The sequence below is a fragment of the Numenius arquata genome, chromosome 18, assembly GCF_964106895.1.
Source record: "Numenius arquata chromosome 18, bNumArq3.hap1.1, whole genome shotgun sequence".
In the NCBI taxonomy this organism is placed as follows: domain Eukaryota; kingdom Metazoa; phylum Chordata; class Aves; order Charadriiformes; family Scolopacidae; genus Numenius; species Numenius arquata.
Genome location: NC_133593.1, coordinates 5,338,243 through 5,355,101, shown reverse-complemented (window position 1 = coordinate 5,355,101; position 16,859 = coordinate 5,338,243). Strand labels below are relative to the sequence as shown.

Here is a 16,859-nt window from a genome sequence, read left to right as displayed (position 1 = left end):
CTGGGGTGAAGGGGGGAGTGGGACCACTCACCCAGCTGCCCCCATAGACCCAAGAAAACCTCTGACCTGCTCTTGAACATGCCTTGTCTGTGCCTCAGTTTCCCCTTTTGCATCACAGGCTTGTGCCCTGTGTCCTCGCAGCCCACCCCTGCACTTTGGCTCCAGGGTGGAGCGGAGTGACTCCTGGGGGGTGTTGGGACTAGCGGTTGACCAGGGAGGCTCAGCTGGCCCCTTTGCCCAGGGGGTCTGGCCGGGCCGGCAGAGCCAGTGCAGGAATGTGGGGCTGGGAGGGTCCAGTTCCTGGGGACAGGCGGTCCCCACGGCATGGGCTTGTGGGGCGGTTTGTCCTCTGGAGAGTGAGACGGGGCTCGCAGAGCAGAACGGCACGTCCATCCCTGCTGGGACACCACCATGGAGCTGCCGTGGTTGCTGCTGGCGCTGGCCGGGACGGGCACAGCCACGGGCCTGGGTGACTCCCCCAGGGGAACGGGGCAGAGGGGGACGGGGGCTCGGAGGGGGCTGCAAGGTGTTTTCTTTGTGGGTCTTTGCAAAGTGTTTGTGGTGGGGAGGGGGCTATGGGGCTGGGCATGGCTGGGTGGTCCCCACGCTGGTGCCATCCCCCTGGTGCTGGCACTGCTGGCACCCCATGAGCCCTGGCTGTGCTGACACCAGCACTCATGGACCCCGGCGCGGATACAAACTGGAGTGAGGAGCTTGCTGAGAAGTGGGGAGCATGGGGTCCCCCTGCTCACTGCCTGCCCCCCAGCCCTGCTGCCCTACGTGCCCCACGTGCCCCCCATGGCGCTGCCAGGGAAGGTCACCGCCACCACCTTCACGCTGGAGATGCCCTGCTGCGTCTTCGACCGGGACACCAACGCCTCCGACGCCGTCTGGCTGGTAGTGGCTTTTGCCAACGGTGAGAACTCCCTGCTCCGACACATGCTCCCCTCCATGGTGGGGGGACGTGGGGGACCCTCGCCACAGCTACTCACCCCCCATCTGTGCTGCACAGCCTCGGACACCTTCAGAAACCCCCCGACCCGGGCTGATGTGCCCCCGTACGAGCGGCTGCCCACCGCCCACTCCTATATGACACTGGAGACGGTGGCATCCGCGTACTCCTGCTCGGTGTCAAGCACGGCTGTCCTGCGTGTTGGGGGCGACACAGCATGCGGGGGACAGGGCAGCCGGGACCCCTGCAATGGACCCCTGCCCTCCCCGGGACCCTACAGGTGAGGCCAGCGGGACTGACACCCCCCACCAGGGCCAGGGTGTGCTCGTCCCCCCCCGGTGTCACCGCCGTACCCATCCCGCAGAGTGAAGTTCCTGGCGATGGGCTGCCACGGTCCCAAAGCGGAGACACGGTGGTCTGACCCCATCCTCCTGCAGAAAGGTACCGGAGACCCCCACGAGTCCCCCACCCCTGCCCGGTTGGGGTGCCAGCACGTGGCGTGGCATCAGCCCTGTGCCATCACCCCAACAGGGAAGCGGTCCCTGATCTCCCCCATGCCTGTCCCTCCCCTTTCCATTGCACCATCCCTGAGCCCCCTGTGTCCCCCCCACCGACACCCCTCATCCCGGCTTCTTCCAGCCGCCAGCCCGAGCACCATCAACCCTGCGCCCACGCGTCGTGGCAGCGACGTGGTCGTCATCGCCTCCATCCTCGCCAGCCTGGGGGCCGCACTGGCCATGGCAGTGCTCGGCACCATGGGGTACGGGGCTGTGGGGACACTCTTAGGGGGGGATGCATCAGTGGGGCCCTCAGGAAAACACCCCCCTCCTCCTCCTCGGCCCCATCAGAAAGGAGATGGAGCAAAGTAGATGTCTTTAAGATTTAAAAAGACTTTTTTTCTCTTAAATTGAGGGGTTTGCCAAGGAGAAAGGGCCCCTCGGCAGTGGTCAGCGCGGGGGGGCTGGCAGAGCCCCGCAGACCCCACTTGACGCCTCTGCTTCTCTCTCCCTGCAGCGCTGTGGTGTGGGGCTCCCTGTGCCGCCGGGATTCAGGGACCGGCGCCTTCGCCCACAGGTCCTACAGGACCCACCACATCCCCCCAGCCCTGCCCCAGCCCCTGCCCCCCGGCTGCAGGTGCAGCCCCCCGGGGCTGGGCTGCTTCGCCCCCCAACCTCCCGGTCCCTGTCCTGGCAAGTAAACTCTCACTTTACATCTGCGACTGCCTCCTCTTTTTGTCCGGCCATGGGACGATGTCCCCCTCCAGCTGCCACACCACTGTCGGCCACACAGGGCTGGAGCTATGGAGGATAGGGGCACTGGGACCCCCAAAACCCCCCCAGAGTCTTGACTTGGTGGCATTTGGTGTCAGGGGGGCACATGCCAGCACCAGTGGGGTCTGCAGGGACCCCCGAGGTGGGCATCACCCTGGGGTAGCCCTCTCCCCGCTGCCCCATTGCCTGGCTGAGGGCTGTTGCCCACCTGTGCCACGAGCGTGGCAGTTCTCAGCGTGCCTCGCCGGAGGGTGCTCAGGTGTAGCAAATGCTCCCCCGGGGAAACGAGCCCGACCTGTTTGCCACCGGGGCCGTGGCTGGCGCAGGAATGTGGGCGGTTGGCAGCCGCAGGCGGGTCCCGTGGGGACGCGGAGCCCAAACACCCGCACTCCCGCCCTCGGCACCCAGGCACCCACACGATGCTCCCGCTGCTCCTCCTGCTCCTGGCGGCGGCCCACGGGTTGGGTGAGTCCACCAATGCCATCGGGACGGGCTGGGGGTCCCCACTGTCCCCGGCTTGCGGGGGGTCCCCTGTGCACAGGCACCGGGACCCCCCGAGAGCCTGGAGGTGCAGGGCAGCCGATGCCCCCTCTATTCTGGATGCCACCTCTAGAGTCCCTGCTGTCACCTTCCCGGGTCTCCTGGCACAATGTGGGGTTCTCTGGGGTCTCACAGGGGTGTCCCTCCCCGGGTGGTGGCACAGGGTGTCTTTCCTACCTCTTTTCATGAAATGCGTTGTGTTTGAGCCCAAAACTGGGGGTGGGAGGGGAGTGGGGGGCTTCACAGCCGGGATCACAGGGGTCAGCTCCCTCCTGTCCCTGTCCCTACGCTGAGCCCCCGGCACCGCAGCAGCCAGTCGGAGCCACTGGTCAGGGGCTACAGCAGGGGGTCCGCACCCTCCGCTGCACCCCCCCTTGGCCTCTCACCACAGATGCTATCCCGACCCTGGGCAAACCACACCTGTCCAACTTGACCCTGGAGGGCCTGACCACCGCCTCCACCTTCGTGCTGGAGCAGCCCCGCTGCATCTTCACCAATCTACAAGACGACACCGTCATCTGGCTGGTGGTGGCCCTCCCCGAGGGTAGGTGGGGTGCGGTGAGGCCCCAGGGGAGCAGCCCCGGGCAGGGCTGTGCGCAGGGCTCCCAGTGTCGTCCCCCCCCGGGGTCCTTCCTCACCCTCATCCCCGTCCCCACAGCCGTTGCCAACTTCAGCAACAACGTGAAGCCGGGGGGCCCCGGGCGGGAGTTCCAGAAGTTCCCCAGCAGTACCCTCGCCTACATGACCCTCAACACCACCATCCTCAACTACCCCTGCAACAAAAACAGCAGGGACATCATGGTGCTGCGCGTCGGCAGCGAGACCAAATGCGCCAAGGATGAGTCAAGACCCACCTGCAACGGCCCCCTGCCCGGCCCGGGGCCATACCAGTGAGCTTGCTCATGGGGACGTGCCCCCCCCGGGGTCTGCCTGCAGCCCCCCCCGGCTCAGGGGAGCATGGCCAACTTCCTTTCCCATCCCAGGGTGAAGTTCCTCGCCCTGAATGGCTCCGAGCCTGTGGCCCAGACAGAGTGGTCACATCCCATCCGCCTGAGAAAAGGTACCGCTGCCAGCGTGCTCGTCCTGCTCGTTGAGGTTGGGGGGGGGATACAGGGTGGTCCCAGGGGGGCTGCACGCTGAGCACCAGCATCTCATGGTGCAGCCTTCCTGAGAGCAGCTGGGGAAACTGAGGCAGGGTGCTGCTGCGGGTCCTGCTGGGGTGTGGTGGCACCGTGTGATGGCATCACACAATTGCCCATGAACACACCGGGTCCCCTGCGCTGCCCTGGGGTCCACGTCCCCCTCCCTCCCCTCCCGCTCTCTCCCCAGCCCAGCCATCCAGCAGCATTCCCTTGATGACCAGCGGGCACAGCGCCGGCATGATTGCCCTCACCGCCATCCTGTCCATCCTCTTCGCCATCCTGCTGGCCGGCCTGGTGGCCATGCTGCTCTGGGGGTGAGTCCCACTGCACCGCCCAGGAGCCACCATGGGTGCTGGGCACACAGGACCGGTGTCAGAGGGTGACACCAGCACCCCGTGGCCCCCACCCTCCTCCCTCCAACCCCCCCTTCCCTCCCCAGCCCGGACGCCGGTGGTGTCAGCAGTACCTTCAGCAAACCGGAGGCGGTGACTGTGCGTCGGTACAACACCCACCATGTCTACGACCAGCCGGCCGCCCGGCTCTGAGCCCCCACCACAGCCCTGTGCTGCCTCCCTGCCGCCCCCCCGGCACCTCCCTGCCTGCTCCCGCGCCGGCCACCACCATCCCACGCGCCCTCAGGTGCCCTCACGACTCGACCACCAGTGTTGGTGGCATGATGCCCACCACCGTGGGGGCACAGCCAGAGCTCCCCCATGGACCAGGACCCCAGGGGGCCATGGTGGAGTGGGAGATTAAAGCCTTTTCCGCATGCTTTGTGCCCAGCCTCTGCCTCCTCTTTGTAATCCCCTGGGAATGGCACCTGCCGGAACCTGACAGGCTCCAGGACAAGTCCCGTGGCAGGGCTTTGAGCCCCCATCCCTGGGAGGGACACGGATGCCACAGGGAGCAGCTGGGGATGCTCTGGGGTGGGAAAAGCGTTTTCACACCCAGCTTGGGGCAGGCAGCACCGCGTGTACCCAGTTTGGGTGGGGAATGAGGTGGAGGGGAGGGACCTGGCCCCCCAACAGCCCCAGTTCTGGGGTGAGGGGCACAGAAATGCCCCCAGGATTGGGGGGGTGGGGTGGGGTGGGGGGTGGGGGTGGTGTAGGAGGGTATTTCTCCCCGTTCCCCTTCACCCCACAGCGATTCACCCCAGTGCTAAACCTGGAGGAGGGTGTCCCCTACCCAGAGCTGGCCCAATCCTGCCTGGGTGCTGCTGGTGTTGCCCCCCCACTAGCCATGCGATGGCAAGAGGGGACCGGCAGCCCAGGGCCTGATCCTGCATGGGGCGGGGGGGGATATGGGTCCCTGATCCTGTACCAGGGGCTGTGGGGAGCCTGATCCTGCACCGGGGGATGTGGGGGGCCTGATCCGGCAATCCTGACCCTGTACTGGGGTTGTGGGTCCCTGGTGCTGCAGCCTGGGCAGGATGAAACCCCCTGGTGCTGAGGATGAGAAGCTGGAGAGTGCTGCAGGGGGGCTGTGCCCCCCTTTGAGCAGAGTCAGGGCAGATATGCATATATGTATATGTGTCACATACACATATTAAAAACCCCATATTTTTTTCCATGCAAAGGACAGCATCACATTTATACCTGATCCATGGTCACAGCGCCCTTACCGGGGTGTCCTTACGCTGCCCGGGGGGGTGTTAGCAACCTGCCCCCCCCCCTTTCTCCCCCCCCCGCACGGCCGCTGCCAGGAGCCAGCCTCCGTGGAGCCCAGCCAAGGAAAATCAAGCAAATCCAGTGATTAACCCCTGCGGAGACCGGCCTGGACACAGCGAAGGGCTGGTTTCATCTGGCAAACGCGGGTCCCCTCCGTCCTACCCTGTCCCTGGACATGAAACACCCATTTGGCTGGGAGGGGGGGTTGTCCCCTGTCACTCGGGCGCTGCTGGAGGTGGGAGATGTGTCCCCAACCACGTGTGGGGCTGCAGTTGGCAAGTGGGGAGGCACGAGCAACGGTGACAGGGGGACCGTGCCTCGTCCCCCAGTGCGGGGGAGGCAGAGGGGCAGAGCTGCAGGACGGGGCAGCGTGTCCCCAGCATGTCCCCTTGGTGTCCCCGGGGCTTCCGAGTGCAAATGCCAAGGCCCGGCGGTGTCTGCCAGCACGGCCCCGAGCCCCAGCTCTGGGTGCTGGGCGAGTCCTGGAGCCGAGGCAGTTCTCGCAGGAGGGGTCCCTTGTCCCCCTCCCTCCTGTGTTTATGGCACCCCCAGGAATGCCACCCGTCCCCCCGGGGATGCTGCAGGCGGGGGGGGCTGCAGCCCTTAAAAAAAAAGGTTGAAAAAACCAAGCAAAAGGTGGGGTTTTGGGGCACAGGGCAGCAGCGAGCGGCCGGTGCCGCGCCGGGGACTACAGGCCCTAGGCCCGCGGGGGGAGCGGGCCTTAATTAGGGACGGTCCTTAATCGCCAACCCAAGCGGGACGCTGCGCTGAGCCACTCAGCCCCGCCCACGCCCGCCTCAGCCCCGCCCACACCCGTCTCGGCCCCGCCCACACCCGCTCGGACCCCACCCCTTGGCCGACAGCCGATATAATCACCCAATCACCGCCGGGGAAGGGCTTCCGTCCCCGCCCCTTGTCCCGCCCCTCAGCCTGATTGGCAGGCGGCGGTGCCGGCCCGCACATGGGCGCGGGGCCGGGGGACCGCGGGTTCGAGTCTCGGCTCCGCTGCCCGCCTGCCCGCCATGGCCCGGCGGAGCGCCCTCTCCATCCGCATCGTGGAGGGCAGGAACCTGCCCGCCAAGGACATGTGAGTGCTCCCGGGGGGTCGGGAGGGGCCTGGGGGGAACGCCGCGGGAGGGAGCCCCACTGCCCCAGGAGTGCTGAGGGGTGTCCCCCCCAACAGGTTCCTGTGCTTTGGGGACAACCCCCCCCCCCCCCCCCCCCAGGGTGGCTTTACGGGGGTTGCCCCTGCTTTGGGGGCTTGCCCAGGATAGCTTGGGATGCCCTCCAGCAGTGTGTGTGCTTTGGGGGTTCTCTCTAGTGTGGCTTTGGGATGTCCCCTTGCATTGGGGGCTCCTCCTAGGATGGCTTTGGGATGTTGCCCCAGCAGTGCCAGTGCTTTGAGGGTTCTCTCCAGGATGTCTTTGGGGTCCCCTTGCATTGAGGGTTCCCTCCATAGTGGCTTTGGGATGTCCCTCCAGCAGTGCCTGTGCTTTGGGGTTTCCCCCCAGGGTGGCTTTGGGACCCCCCTTGCTTTTAGGGTTCCCACCAAGATGGCTTTGGGTGCCCCCAGCAGTTCTCAGCACTTTGGGGACTCCCTTGGGAGTGCTTTGGTGTCCCCCTGCTTGGGGATACCCCCTGGCATGGCTCTGAGGTTGCTTCACAGGAGCACCCAGTACTGTGGGGTGGCTTCAGCAGTGCTTTAGGGTACCCCAAGCAGTGGTCCCTCTTTGTGGGGCTCCCCCTGTGCTGCCATGGGGCAGGACTGCGCCCTCCACACACACACCCCCCCACCTGCAGCTGGCCCTGGAGCTGGGTCCTTTGCGGCAACCCCTGGACAAGCAGCAGGACCCCAAAAGGAGCAGGGAGGAGCCCCGGTGCTCTGTCCCTTGTCGCTGCTCTGTTCCCAGCCCTGGCTGTGGTCCAGGGAGCTCCGCTGGCAGCCCCTTGGGTTGGGCTTTCCCTCCTTGGCAGCCCCCCAAAGGGCTGCCCACATGTCCCGGTGTTATCCTCATCGCTCTGATCCTTATGGGGTGGGATGTGGGGACAGTGTTGCGGGGGGACAGGGGGATGGCATTGCGGTGGCCCCCAGCCACCAAAGCAGTGGGAGGCTGTTGAGGAGAACTCGGCAGCCGGGCAGGGTCAAGGCTGCCAGAAAACCAGCAAAAATCCCTGCAGCCGTCATGGAAAAAGAGGATAAACAGGGAAAGAAACATGACTTCTTTTTTTTTTTTTTTTTTTTTTTTTTAAATCCCGTGTGCCGGGGCCTGATTTTTAAATCCCTTGGCATAACTCCCTGCCGGCAGCTTGAACCGGGGCGGGCAGGCTCCGTTTTTCAGGAGGCGCTGGTTTTTAGGGGGTACACAGCCTTGTGTGATAACACCTTAAGCCGAGCTTCCCAGGATTTGGGACGCGGCGTCGGGAGAGCGGCCGCCCCGGTGGGGAGGGAAACCCGATTCACCCGCCGCTGCCTGACCTTGGCTGTGGCTGGACGCCGTCCCCCTCCCCTGCGGATGGGGGCTTGAGGGATCCAGCTCCTCTCACAGCCTTTGGGATCACCTCTGGTTTCCCCGGGGAAATCCCTCTGCGGGGTGTCATTTGCAGGTCAGACTGCTTGCAAGAACCCGTGGGTGATGGGGCACCCCCAAATCCCTGTGGGGCTCCTGCAGGACTCAGCACAGGGAGCTGCAGGAGCAGGATTTGGCCGATGTTGCTGCGGTTTGTGACATCCCCCTGCCCGGTGCCACCCTGCTCCAAGGAGTTGTGTCACCGGCAGCCCCCTCCTCTCCCCCGGCAGCAGCGCTGTGATTTCCCTGGGGTTTAGCCTAAGCCGCCGCTGCTCTGCCCGTGGGTCTCCCACCTCCTCCCGCTGCAGAAGAGCCGCTGTTTGGTTTTGCCTTCCCAGCGAGCACCCACCCAGCACGGGGCTTGGCACCGTACGGCCACGAAACCATGAAGCTGCCCATAAAGAGGCAGGAAACCTGCTCCTGCTTTGCCCCCCCCCCCCCCCGCCCCCCCGGGGCCAGGGCAGGTGGGAAGAGGCACAGCAGCTCTGGGTGGGCTCTGCCTCCGTCCCTGTTCCCCCCCCACGATACGGTAGGAGCGTGAGCCCCCTCCCAGCTGAGCGCTGCAAAATCCTCCTCTGCGTTTTCATTGCAGGAAAGCAAAGCAAATGGTCTGCTTTATTATATATATTTTTTTTAATATTTTATTTTATTGCCCCTCCCTTCCAAGGGCTGGGCCAAAGTGGGTGAATTTCTAATTGTAAAACTCAATGCCTCAGCCTCCCCCCCCCAGCCCCAGCACTGCCTGCCGGGATGAATGGCTGTGGAGAGCACACATATTTATTCCTCCCCCCATCATGATTTACACCCTGCAATCAATCTTTAAAGCTTCGTTCTCCATTTCCTCTTTCTAAAGCCCAGCCTTCCCCTTTCCTAGCTCCTTCCCTCTCCTGCTGCGGCTGCCCGAGCTGGTGTGGAGGGACCGGGGCGGGTGGCCGAAGCCAGCCGTGCTCTGCGTAGGCGTCAGCAGGATGCCCAGCGCCCGCAGAGAGCCTGTGAGCCCTAAAAATCTCTTCCCCTGACACCTCCAGGTGCTGGTCCACATCCAGGGATGGCGATGCCGTGCAGGCAGCGTCACCCAGTGCGGTGCCATGTTCCCCACCTGCCTTTGCAGGGGGGATTTATCCCCTGCTGGTGCGGATCACAGGCTCCCCGGCAGTTTGGGTGCCTCTGCAGCTCGTGGAGGATGGATTCTGGCCACCCTGTGTTTTAATCCCTGGAGGACACAATGCCCCAGTACTATAGGGGTGGCTTCGTGGTACCCTGCGTCCCAGGGGACGTGGAGCAGTCCATGAGCTCAAAACGTCCCCACATTAGGGACACGGTTTTCCTGCTGCTGGCATTGAGGTGGCTCCCATCCGAAGGCGTTGCTGGGCACGGCTGAGGCGGGCAGATGTTCCCTTTCTGCCTGCCTGCTCCCTGCCCGCTCCATGGTTTGCACAAGGCAGGAAACGTCAGCGACAGGCGCTGGTTAATGGCGCTTCATCCACCACACTCATTAAAACCTTCTCAGGAGGGCGGCGGGGGATGGAGCAGGCAGGCAGAAAGCTGCTATTAGCAACCTGCCTGTGCTGCCAGCACCGCACTGGTCTGAAAGGATTGGGGTGCCCGGGGATGCCCAGCACAGTGCCGGGGATGCACAGCCCAGAGAACCCCCCCGCAGCTGTGATTTGCAGGGCAGGGAGCCCCCCAAACCCTTTTAATCCCCCCAAACCCTTGTAATCCCCCCCACCCCAGCTGCTGGCTCTCAGCCTCCCTGGCTTTAGGATGGGGAAATCACTCTGTGCTTGGAGTCCCCAAACTCCCACCCGTGCACTCCCCCCCCTTCTCCGGGACACTCGCCGCTGGCTGACGAACGCTGCCAGGACCAGCGTTAATGAGTAACCGTGGCTGCGTACAACACGGGAGCCACAACCTTTCCACCCTCTTGGCCAGCACCCGGGTCCTGTCGGCTCCTCTGCCTCCGGCTGGAGTCCCCACCCCTGTCTGCAGCTGAGTCACCTCGTTTCTGGTGGGCAATAAGCTGTAAAATGGTGATTATTTATTATTTTTTTTTGGCAGCATTGCCCGGGAGCGATGACTCGGGTCGTCCCCAGAGAGGAAGCAGGGTCAGAGCATCGTGGTGGCTGCCAGCAGCCCATGGGCTCCATGGAATGTGCTGCCTGCCCTTTGCAACCTCTACCTCACTGGGGGTGTCCCCAAGGATGTCCCCATCCCTACAGAGGTGTCAGGGCTGGGGGAGGCTGCTGTGGCCCGGCTCCCAGTGCATGCAACGGGGCTGTGGGTGCCTGGAGCTGTTTCGGGGAAAGGGTGGGTTTTGTTTGTTCTTCGCCTTCCGATTTGGAAGAGGAAAGCCTCATTCAGCTGCCAGCGGGATGCGGTGGCCGGACACAGTCAAGGACGTGTTTCCTCGGGCTGGGAGCGAAGCTGGGGTCAAATCCACTCACTGAATCCTTTGGCTTCTGGGGTGTCCCTACAAGGAGCACCTGCGAGGTCCCCACTCTGTGGAGGGGTTTGCAAGGGCTGAAGGCTTTGGTTGCCTGTGACCATGAGAGCCCCATGGGGTTGGGGCAGGAGGCCAGGGCCATGGGTGGTGGCAGTGACAGAGCTGTGCCTTGTCCTTCTAGCACGGGGAGCAGCGACCCGTACTGCATTGTGAAGATCGATGATGAGGCCATCATCAGGTGAGTGGCTCTATGTCCCTCGTCGGTCCCCAAACCTCCTGGCACACCTGGCTCCTGGCAGGTTCCTCCATCTACCCTGCTGCAGCACAGTATTATTACTATAATTATTATTATTATTCCCTGCTTTGGGCTGAGCTGCTCCTCCAGACACAGGCTGTGATGTCTAACAGCTCATGGCCACCCCCTACCCTTTAAGCCACCCTCCATGTCTTGCCAACCCAGATCCACAAGATGGGACAGGGACAGGGACCCATCCACTGCCCCAACTGAGGGTTCAGACCTGTGGGTGCTGCCCCCAGCCACGTGTCACCAAAAGCTGGGAAGTTCACAGTGGTGAGGAGGTGACAAGAGTCCTGGCGAGGGAGTCCTGTCCCCCCCAACATCATCACCAGTGCTCTCTGCCCCTCAGGACTGCCACAGTGTGGAAGACGCTGTCCCCGTTCTGGGGGGAGGAATACGAGGTGCACCTTCATCCCACCTTTCACAGCATCTCCATCTACGTCATGGATGAGGATGCGCTCAGGTACGGGAGGGTCGGCTGTGGGGTCGTGGGGCTCAGCGTGGGGACTTGGAGCTTGGTGGCTTTGGGTGCTTGCATGCTCAACCCCATTGTAGACACCAGAGAATCCACACCTGGCTTGGGCTTTGGGACACAAATGGGTGAAATTATTTCCCAAGGTTATTTTCCAGCTGGCAGCAAAGGGTGGCTGACACACTCCATGGGGACAGACCCACCATGGTGGCCCCAGCCCAGGACACCTGGCTGCCTTTTCCCCCCTGAAACGTGCAGCAGGGTCTGTCCTGCCCAGGGCCTGGCGGGGCGGGTGGGCTCCGATCCCACTCCGTGTCCTGCACCCGGCTTTTGTTTTCCAGCCGCGACGACGTTATCGGGAAGGTCTGCATCACCCGGGACATGTTGGCGGAGCACCCCAAGGGTAGGAGGATGCGTGGCTGGGAGGGTCCCAATAGGGAACCATCTCCCACCCCTGCAACAATCCGGTCCTGAGGTTCCCCCCAGTGACCCCCCCCCCCGCCATGAGGGTGTCCCCTTTCCCCACAGGCTACAGCGGCTGGATGAGCCTCAGCGAGGTGGACCCTGACGAGGAGGTGCAGGGGGAGATCCATCTACGGGTGGAGGTCCAGGGGAGCCAGGGCAGCCGGCGGCTGCTGTGCTGCACCGTGCTGGAGGCCAGGTGAGGAGGGGACACGGGGGTGACAGGGGGCTGTGTGCGCAGCTGGGCGACTGCTCCGTGACTCAGTTTCTCCACTGTACCAGGGTCTTCTCAGTTATCCTCCCTTGGGTGCAGAGCATCCTCCCCACCACTCAGCAGCTGACGGGGGTCCTGGGGCAGGGTTCACCTCATCTGCTGGTCTTTAGGGTGTGCGTCTCGAGATCATGGAGATCTGAGGAGGGGAGTGGGTGCTGTGGGTGCCTGTAGGTATTTTGGGAGGATACTGGCAAATTCCCCCTCTTCTTGGCAGGGATTTGGCCAGGAAGGACCGGAACGGCGCCTCCGACCCCTTCGTCCGCTTGCGCTACAATGGGAAGATGCAGGAGAGCACCGTGAGTAGGACTTGGAGTTTATTGTGATCCCCCAACCTGCCGGTGGTGCAGGTGAAATCATCCCACTGGGAAGCTTGGACCTCGGCCAGGAGCCATCCCTGTCCCTGGCATCCCCCAGCTCGCTGTCCCCAGGGGGGTGTCAGATTCACCCGGTGAGGGGGGATGAAGCCGTGTCCTTTGCAGGTAGTCAAGAAGTCCTGCTACCCCCGCTGGAACGAGACCTTCGAGTTCGAGCTGGCCGAGCCTGCCGGGGAGAAGCTGTGTGTGGAGGTGTGGGACTGGGATCTCGTGGGAAGGAACGACTTCCTGGGCAAGGTGAGCCCCCAAACCCTCTCACTGCTGCTGGGGGTCCCTCCCCGCTGCCCGCCCGACCCCCTCCTGCCTTCTTCTCCCAGGTGGTGTTCAGCGTCCAGGGGCTGGAGGTGGCTGGGCAGGAGGATGGCTGGTTCAGGCTGTGGCCAGACAAGTCCAAGCCGAGGGAGGACGAGTGAGTCTGGGCGTGGGGGTGTTGGGGTGTGCCAGGGGTGGTCCCAGTGCCCACAGGGGCATTGGTGAGGGGATTACTCCTGGGAAGCATCATCCCTTTGGAGGGGCAGCTCCTGGAAATGCCCTTGTCTGGGAGGGGGGGAAGTGCAGGGCAGCCCCACCTGCCTGCCCGGGCTTTCCTGGGCTGTTGGGCCACCTTCTGCTTGGTGAAGTGCTTCTCCATCCATCCATACTTCTATCTACCTACCTTGTGCCCCCGCAGGCGCCGAGGCAGCCTGGGCTCGCTGCAGCTGCAGGTGAGGCTGCGGGACGAGACGGTGCTGCCCTCCCACTGCTACCAGCCCCTGGTCCAGCTCCTGTGCCAGGAGGTGAAGTCAGGGCGCCAGGTGAGGGGTCCATGCAAAGCCCTGCCAGGGCACCCACCTTCCTCCAGCTCTCTTCCCCCAGGGCACGTGTCTCCCTCGGGCCATCTCCCCCATCTCCCATGGTGCCTCTCCCCACCAGGATGGCCAAGTGCACCTGGTCACCCTCCTGGATGAAACCACCACGGCCGAGTGCCGGCAGGAGGTCGCCATCAGCTTGGTCAAACTCTTCCTGGGCCAAGGGCTGGTCAAGGAGTTCCTGGACCTGCTCTTCGAGCTGGAGCTGGCCAAGCCCTGTAAGGCTGGAGCAGGGAGCGGAGCCAGAGGCTTCCAACCATCTCCTGGGGCTGCAAAACCTCCAGGACCTTCCGTGGTGATTTTTTTTGGGGGGTGATGGTTGAGGTTCAGCCATCAGGCTGTGCTCTGGGTGGGAAGCTGTTGGGTTCATCCCAAGCAACTCATGGGCTGAGGTTTGTGGAGGAGCAGATGGGTTGAGGTTAGGAAATCCCTGTAACTCCCATGGAAATGGCTGGGGGATGGAGGGCACAGCCCCTGTAAATGCTCCCCATGGTGGCAGCTGCCCGGTGGGTGACCTGTGGCCATCCCCCAGGCCACAGACTCTCTCCTGTTTTACAGGCGAGCCCAACACTTTGTTTCGGAGCAACTCCCTGGCCTCAAAGTCGATGGAGTCCTTCCTCAAGGTACCACACTTCCCAGGTCACCCTGGCTCTGGACTGTCCCTGCTGGTGGGGCTGGTTCCCAGGGGGAGTACTAGGAGGGCTGGTGGGGCTGTGTCTGCCCTTGGGGCTGGGAGGCTGGAGAAAATCCCCTGGGAGATCCTTATCGGGGAGTCTGGGGGTGTTGGGTGCCAAATTTGTGTCCATGCCCTCCATGACCGTCCCCTGTGCTGTCCCTTGGCAGGTGACAGGGATGCCATACCTGCACGCCGTCCTGGGACCCACCATCACCCGCGTGTTCGAGGAGAAGAAGTACGTGGAGCTGGACCCCGGCAAGGTGGAGGTCAAAGATGTCGGGTAAGGGGTGCAGGGGGCGGTGGGCCAGGGGCGTCCCTGGCCATGGGGCTGACCGTGCTGGTCCCCACAGGTGCTCGGGGCTGCACCGGGTGCAGACGGAGGGTGAGGTGATCGAGCAGGGCCGCCAGCACCTCCAGTCCTACCTGGGCGAGCTGCTGGATGCCATCGGCAAGTCAGCCCCAGCATGTCCCCCTGTCATCCGCGCCGCTTTCCGGCAGCTCTTCCAGCGCGTCAGGGAGCGCTTCCCCCAGCACCAGGTTGGGCCGCGGCGGGAGATGGACTGGGGGGGGGTGTCAAATGGGGACATCCCCCAGGTGCAGTCCCCAGCTTTGGTCCACGAGGTCCCTTCTTGGGCATGGGGGCAGCTCCCCAGGGACGGGGCGCAGGGGGACAGTGGGGCCATGCTGCACCCAAACAGCAACCCTGGTGCTGGAAGTCATGGCTGGGGATGTCCGGCATTGGGACAGAGCCTCACATGTCTTCTCTTCTTCGGGTGGTTGCAGCACGTCAAGTTCGTGGCCGTCACCAGCTTCCTCTGCCTCCGCTTCTTCTCGCCAGCCATCATGACCCCCAAGCTCTTCCACCTGAGGGACACACACGCCGACGCACGCACCAGCCGCACGCTGCTGCTCCTGGCCAAGGTTGGACGGGGCGGGGAGGACACCGGGAGGGTGGTGGTGTCACCCAGGTGGGGTTTTTGGGGTGTTCAGCTGCTTCCCATTGGGGAGGGCTGGATCCACTGCTGGTGACGCTGCCGTCCCTGGGGGTCTCCAGGCTGTGCAGATGGTGGGCAACATGGAGCCGGCGGCCGGGCGGGCCAAGGAGCCCTGGCTGGCCCCTCTGCTGCCCGCCCTGCAGCAGGGCATCGCCCAGATGAAGGACTTCATCTCCCGGCTGGTGGGGACGGAGGAAGAGGAGGAGGAGGAGGAAGGTGAGGGACGGCCACCAGGCCCTCCTGCCTCAGTGGTGAAGGAGGGGCCGCTCATCCTCCACAAGACGCGGGGCAAGGGGCCGCTGCTCGCCGCCGCCAAGAAGCTCCATTTTTGCCTCACTGGGGAGACCCTCAGCTTCAGCAAGAGCCCTGGCGCCGAGGTAAGGGGGTGCTGGGGGGGTGGTGGGGGTGGCAGTGGGGTGGCACTTGTGTCACGTCCTTGTCCCCCCCCATCAGCCTATTGGCACCATCGCCCTGGCCAACATCCTCGCTGCAGAGAAGGTGGAGGAGAAGAGCTTCGGGAGCTCCCATGTCATGCAGGTGGTCTACATGGACACGGGTGGGCGGCAGGAGACAGCCTACCTCCAGTGCAAGGTGGGACAGGGACGGTGGGGGGACACACCCTGAGGAGTGTCACAGCCTGGGACCCCCCCCTCACTGTCCTGTCCCCCTCCTGCAGTGCGTCAACGAGCTGAACCAGTGGCTGTCAGCCCTGCGCAAGGTGTGCGGCAACAACCCCCGCGTGCTCCGCGCCTACCACCCCGGCGTCTTCCGCGGGGACAAGTGGAGCTGCTGCCACCAGAAGGAGAGGACAGGTACCAGGGAGGGGACCCGGGCCCCCCACGGGGGTGCTGGTGGGTCCTGTCCCCTCCCTCCGCCATCATGAGCCCCACTGTCCCACAGGACCAGGCTGTGACCGGACCCGGCATGGTGTCACACTGCAGGAGTGGAGTGACCCCCTGGACCCTGCAGCGGAGGCCCAGCGCCTCTTCCACCACCTCCAGGGCCTCCAAGGGATGCTCAGGTGAGACCCCCCCCCCGCCCTGGGGAGGACCCCCCTATATCCCCCTGCACCCCCTGCCAAGGGCCTGTCCCTCTCCTCAGGGAAAAGTACTGGGAGCTGCTGATGACGGAGGATGCCCAAGATGGCCCCAAGGGTGAAGGTAGGTGTGGGGTGGGATGCGTGGTTGGGACATGTCCCCAAAGGACGGGGATGGCTGTGGCGGCTTTGGGGAGGTTCAGGGTCTCATTGCCCCCCCCCCATCCCTGCAGGTGCCCCCCTGCCCGAGGGGCTGAGCCGGCTCTTTGGGGTGCTGGGGGAGCTGGAGGGCTGCCACCGCCTGGCACAGCCCCCGGACCCCCCGGCCCCCGCCCTGCTGCAGCTGCAGGCGTGAGGGGACCACCCATGGTGGGTGTCCCCATGCCTTGGGGACCACCGCCATGGCAATAAAGGCACTTTGTACCCTGCAGCTGGGTCCTGTCTGTCTCTGGTGGGGATGCTGCTGGCCATGGGGACGGGCAGTGGTGGCGGCAGCACTGGGTGGAGGACTGGCCAAAGCTCTGCTGGTGGCACTGGTGGTGCTACTGATGGTGGCACTGCTTGTGGTGACATTGCTGATGGCCCTGCTGGTGCCATTTCTGGTGGCCCTACTGGTGGCAGTGGTGGCATCGCTGGTGGTTCTGCTGGTGGCCCGGTGAAAGCACTGGTGATGCTACTGGTGGAGGTACTGCCGGTGGCACCGGTGGCTCTACTGGCAGCTCCACTGGGTGGTGGCACTGGTGGCAGTACTGCTGGTGACACTAGTGGCTCTACTGTGTGGTGGCACTGGTGGAGGTACTGCCGGTGACACCGGTGGCTCTACTGGCGGTTCCACTGGGTGG

At 64.2% G+C, this 16,859-nt stretch overlaps 2 protein-coding genes across 2 annotated transcripts; both read left to right on the top strand.

Annotated features, from left to right (window-relative positions):
- The first annotated feature begins 411 nt into the window (after positions 1-411).
- On the top strand, positions 412-4,450 carry LOC141473408 (uncharacterized). The gene is made up of 12 exons (XM_074160882.1): positions 412-469; positions 767-916; positions 1,013-1,232; positions 1,317-1,393; positions 1,592-1,712; positions 1,967-2,086; positions 2,483-2,688; positions 3,155-3,307; positions 3,422-3,653; positions 3,747-3,823; positions 4,093-4,219; positions 4,345-4,450. Exons 1-12 carry the CDS (start codon positions 412-414, stop codon positions 4,448-4,450), a joined length of 1,647 nt encoding a protein of 548 aa, XP_074016983.1.
- Positions 4,451-6,594: 2,144 nt separating this feature from the next.
- On the top strand, positions 6,595-16,445 carry LOC141473170 (ras GTPase-activating protein 4-like). Its single transcript, XM_074160527.1, has 20 exons — positions 6,595-6,659; positions 10,764-10,820; positions 11,230-11,343; positions 11,694-11,755; positions 11,881-12,013; positions 12,303-12,384; positions 12,568-12,699; positions 12,780-12,871; positions 13,133-13,256; positions 13,375-13,528; positions 13,869-13,933; positions 14,154-14,266; positions 14,337-14,523; positions 14,770-14,907; positions 15,041-15,358; positions 15,435-15,572; positions 15,658-15,793; positions 15,882-16,002; positions 16,083-16,141; positions 16,251-16,445. The coding sequence occupies exons 1-20, from the start codon at positions 6,595-6,597 to the stop codon at positions 16,370-16,372; spliced, it is 2,412 nt and encodes an 803-aa protein (XP_074016628.1). The 3' UTR covers positions 16,373-16,445.
- The last annotated feature ends 414 nt before the right edge of the window (positions 16,446-16,859 follow it).

What these genes read in the sequence shown, in the direction of transcription:
- LOC141473170 (XM_074160527.1), top strand. Translation starts at nt 6,595, where the DNA reads ATGGCCCGGCGGAGCGCCCTCTCCATCCGCATCGTGGAGGGCAGGAAC. An exon ending in GTTGGCGGAGCACCCCAAGG is followed by an intron (nt 11,756 to 11,880) that starts GTAGGAGGATGC and finishes CTTTCCCCACAG; the next exon opens with GCTACAGCGGCTGGATGAGC. An exon ending in AGCGCTTCCCCCAGCACCAG is followed by an intron (nt 14,524 to 14,769) that starts GTTGGGCCGCGG and finishes GGGTGGTTGCAG; the next exon opens with CACGTCAAGTTCGTGGCCGT.
- LOC141473408 (XM_074160882.1), top strand. Translation starts at nt 412, where the DNA reads ATGGAGCTGCCGTGGTTGCTGCTGGCGCTGGCCGGGACGGGCACAGCC. An exon ending in CCCCATCCTCCTGCAGAAAG is followed by an intron (nt 1,394 to 1,591) that starts GTACCGGAGACC and finishes GGCTTCTTCCAG; the next exon opens with CCGCCAGCCCGAGCACCATC. An exon ending in GGCGGCGGCCCACGGGTTGG is followed by an intron (nt 2,689 to 3,154) that starts GTGAGTCCACCA and finishes CTCTCACCACAG; the next exon opens with ATGCTATCCCGACCCTGGGC.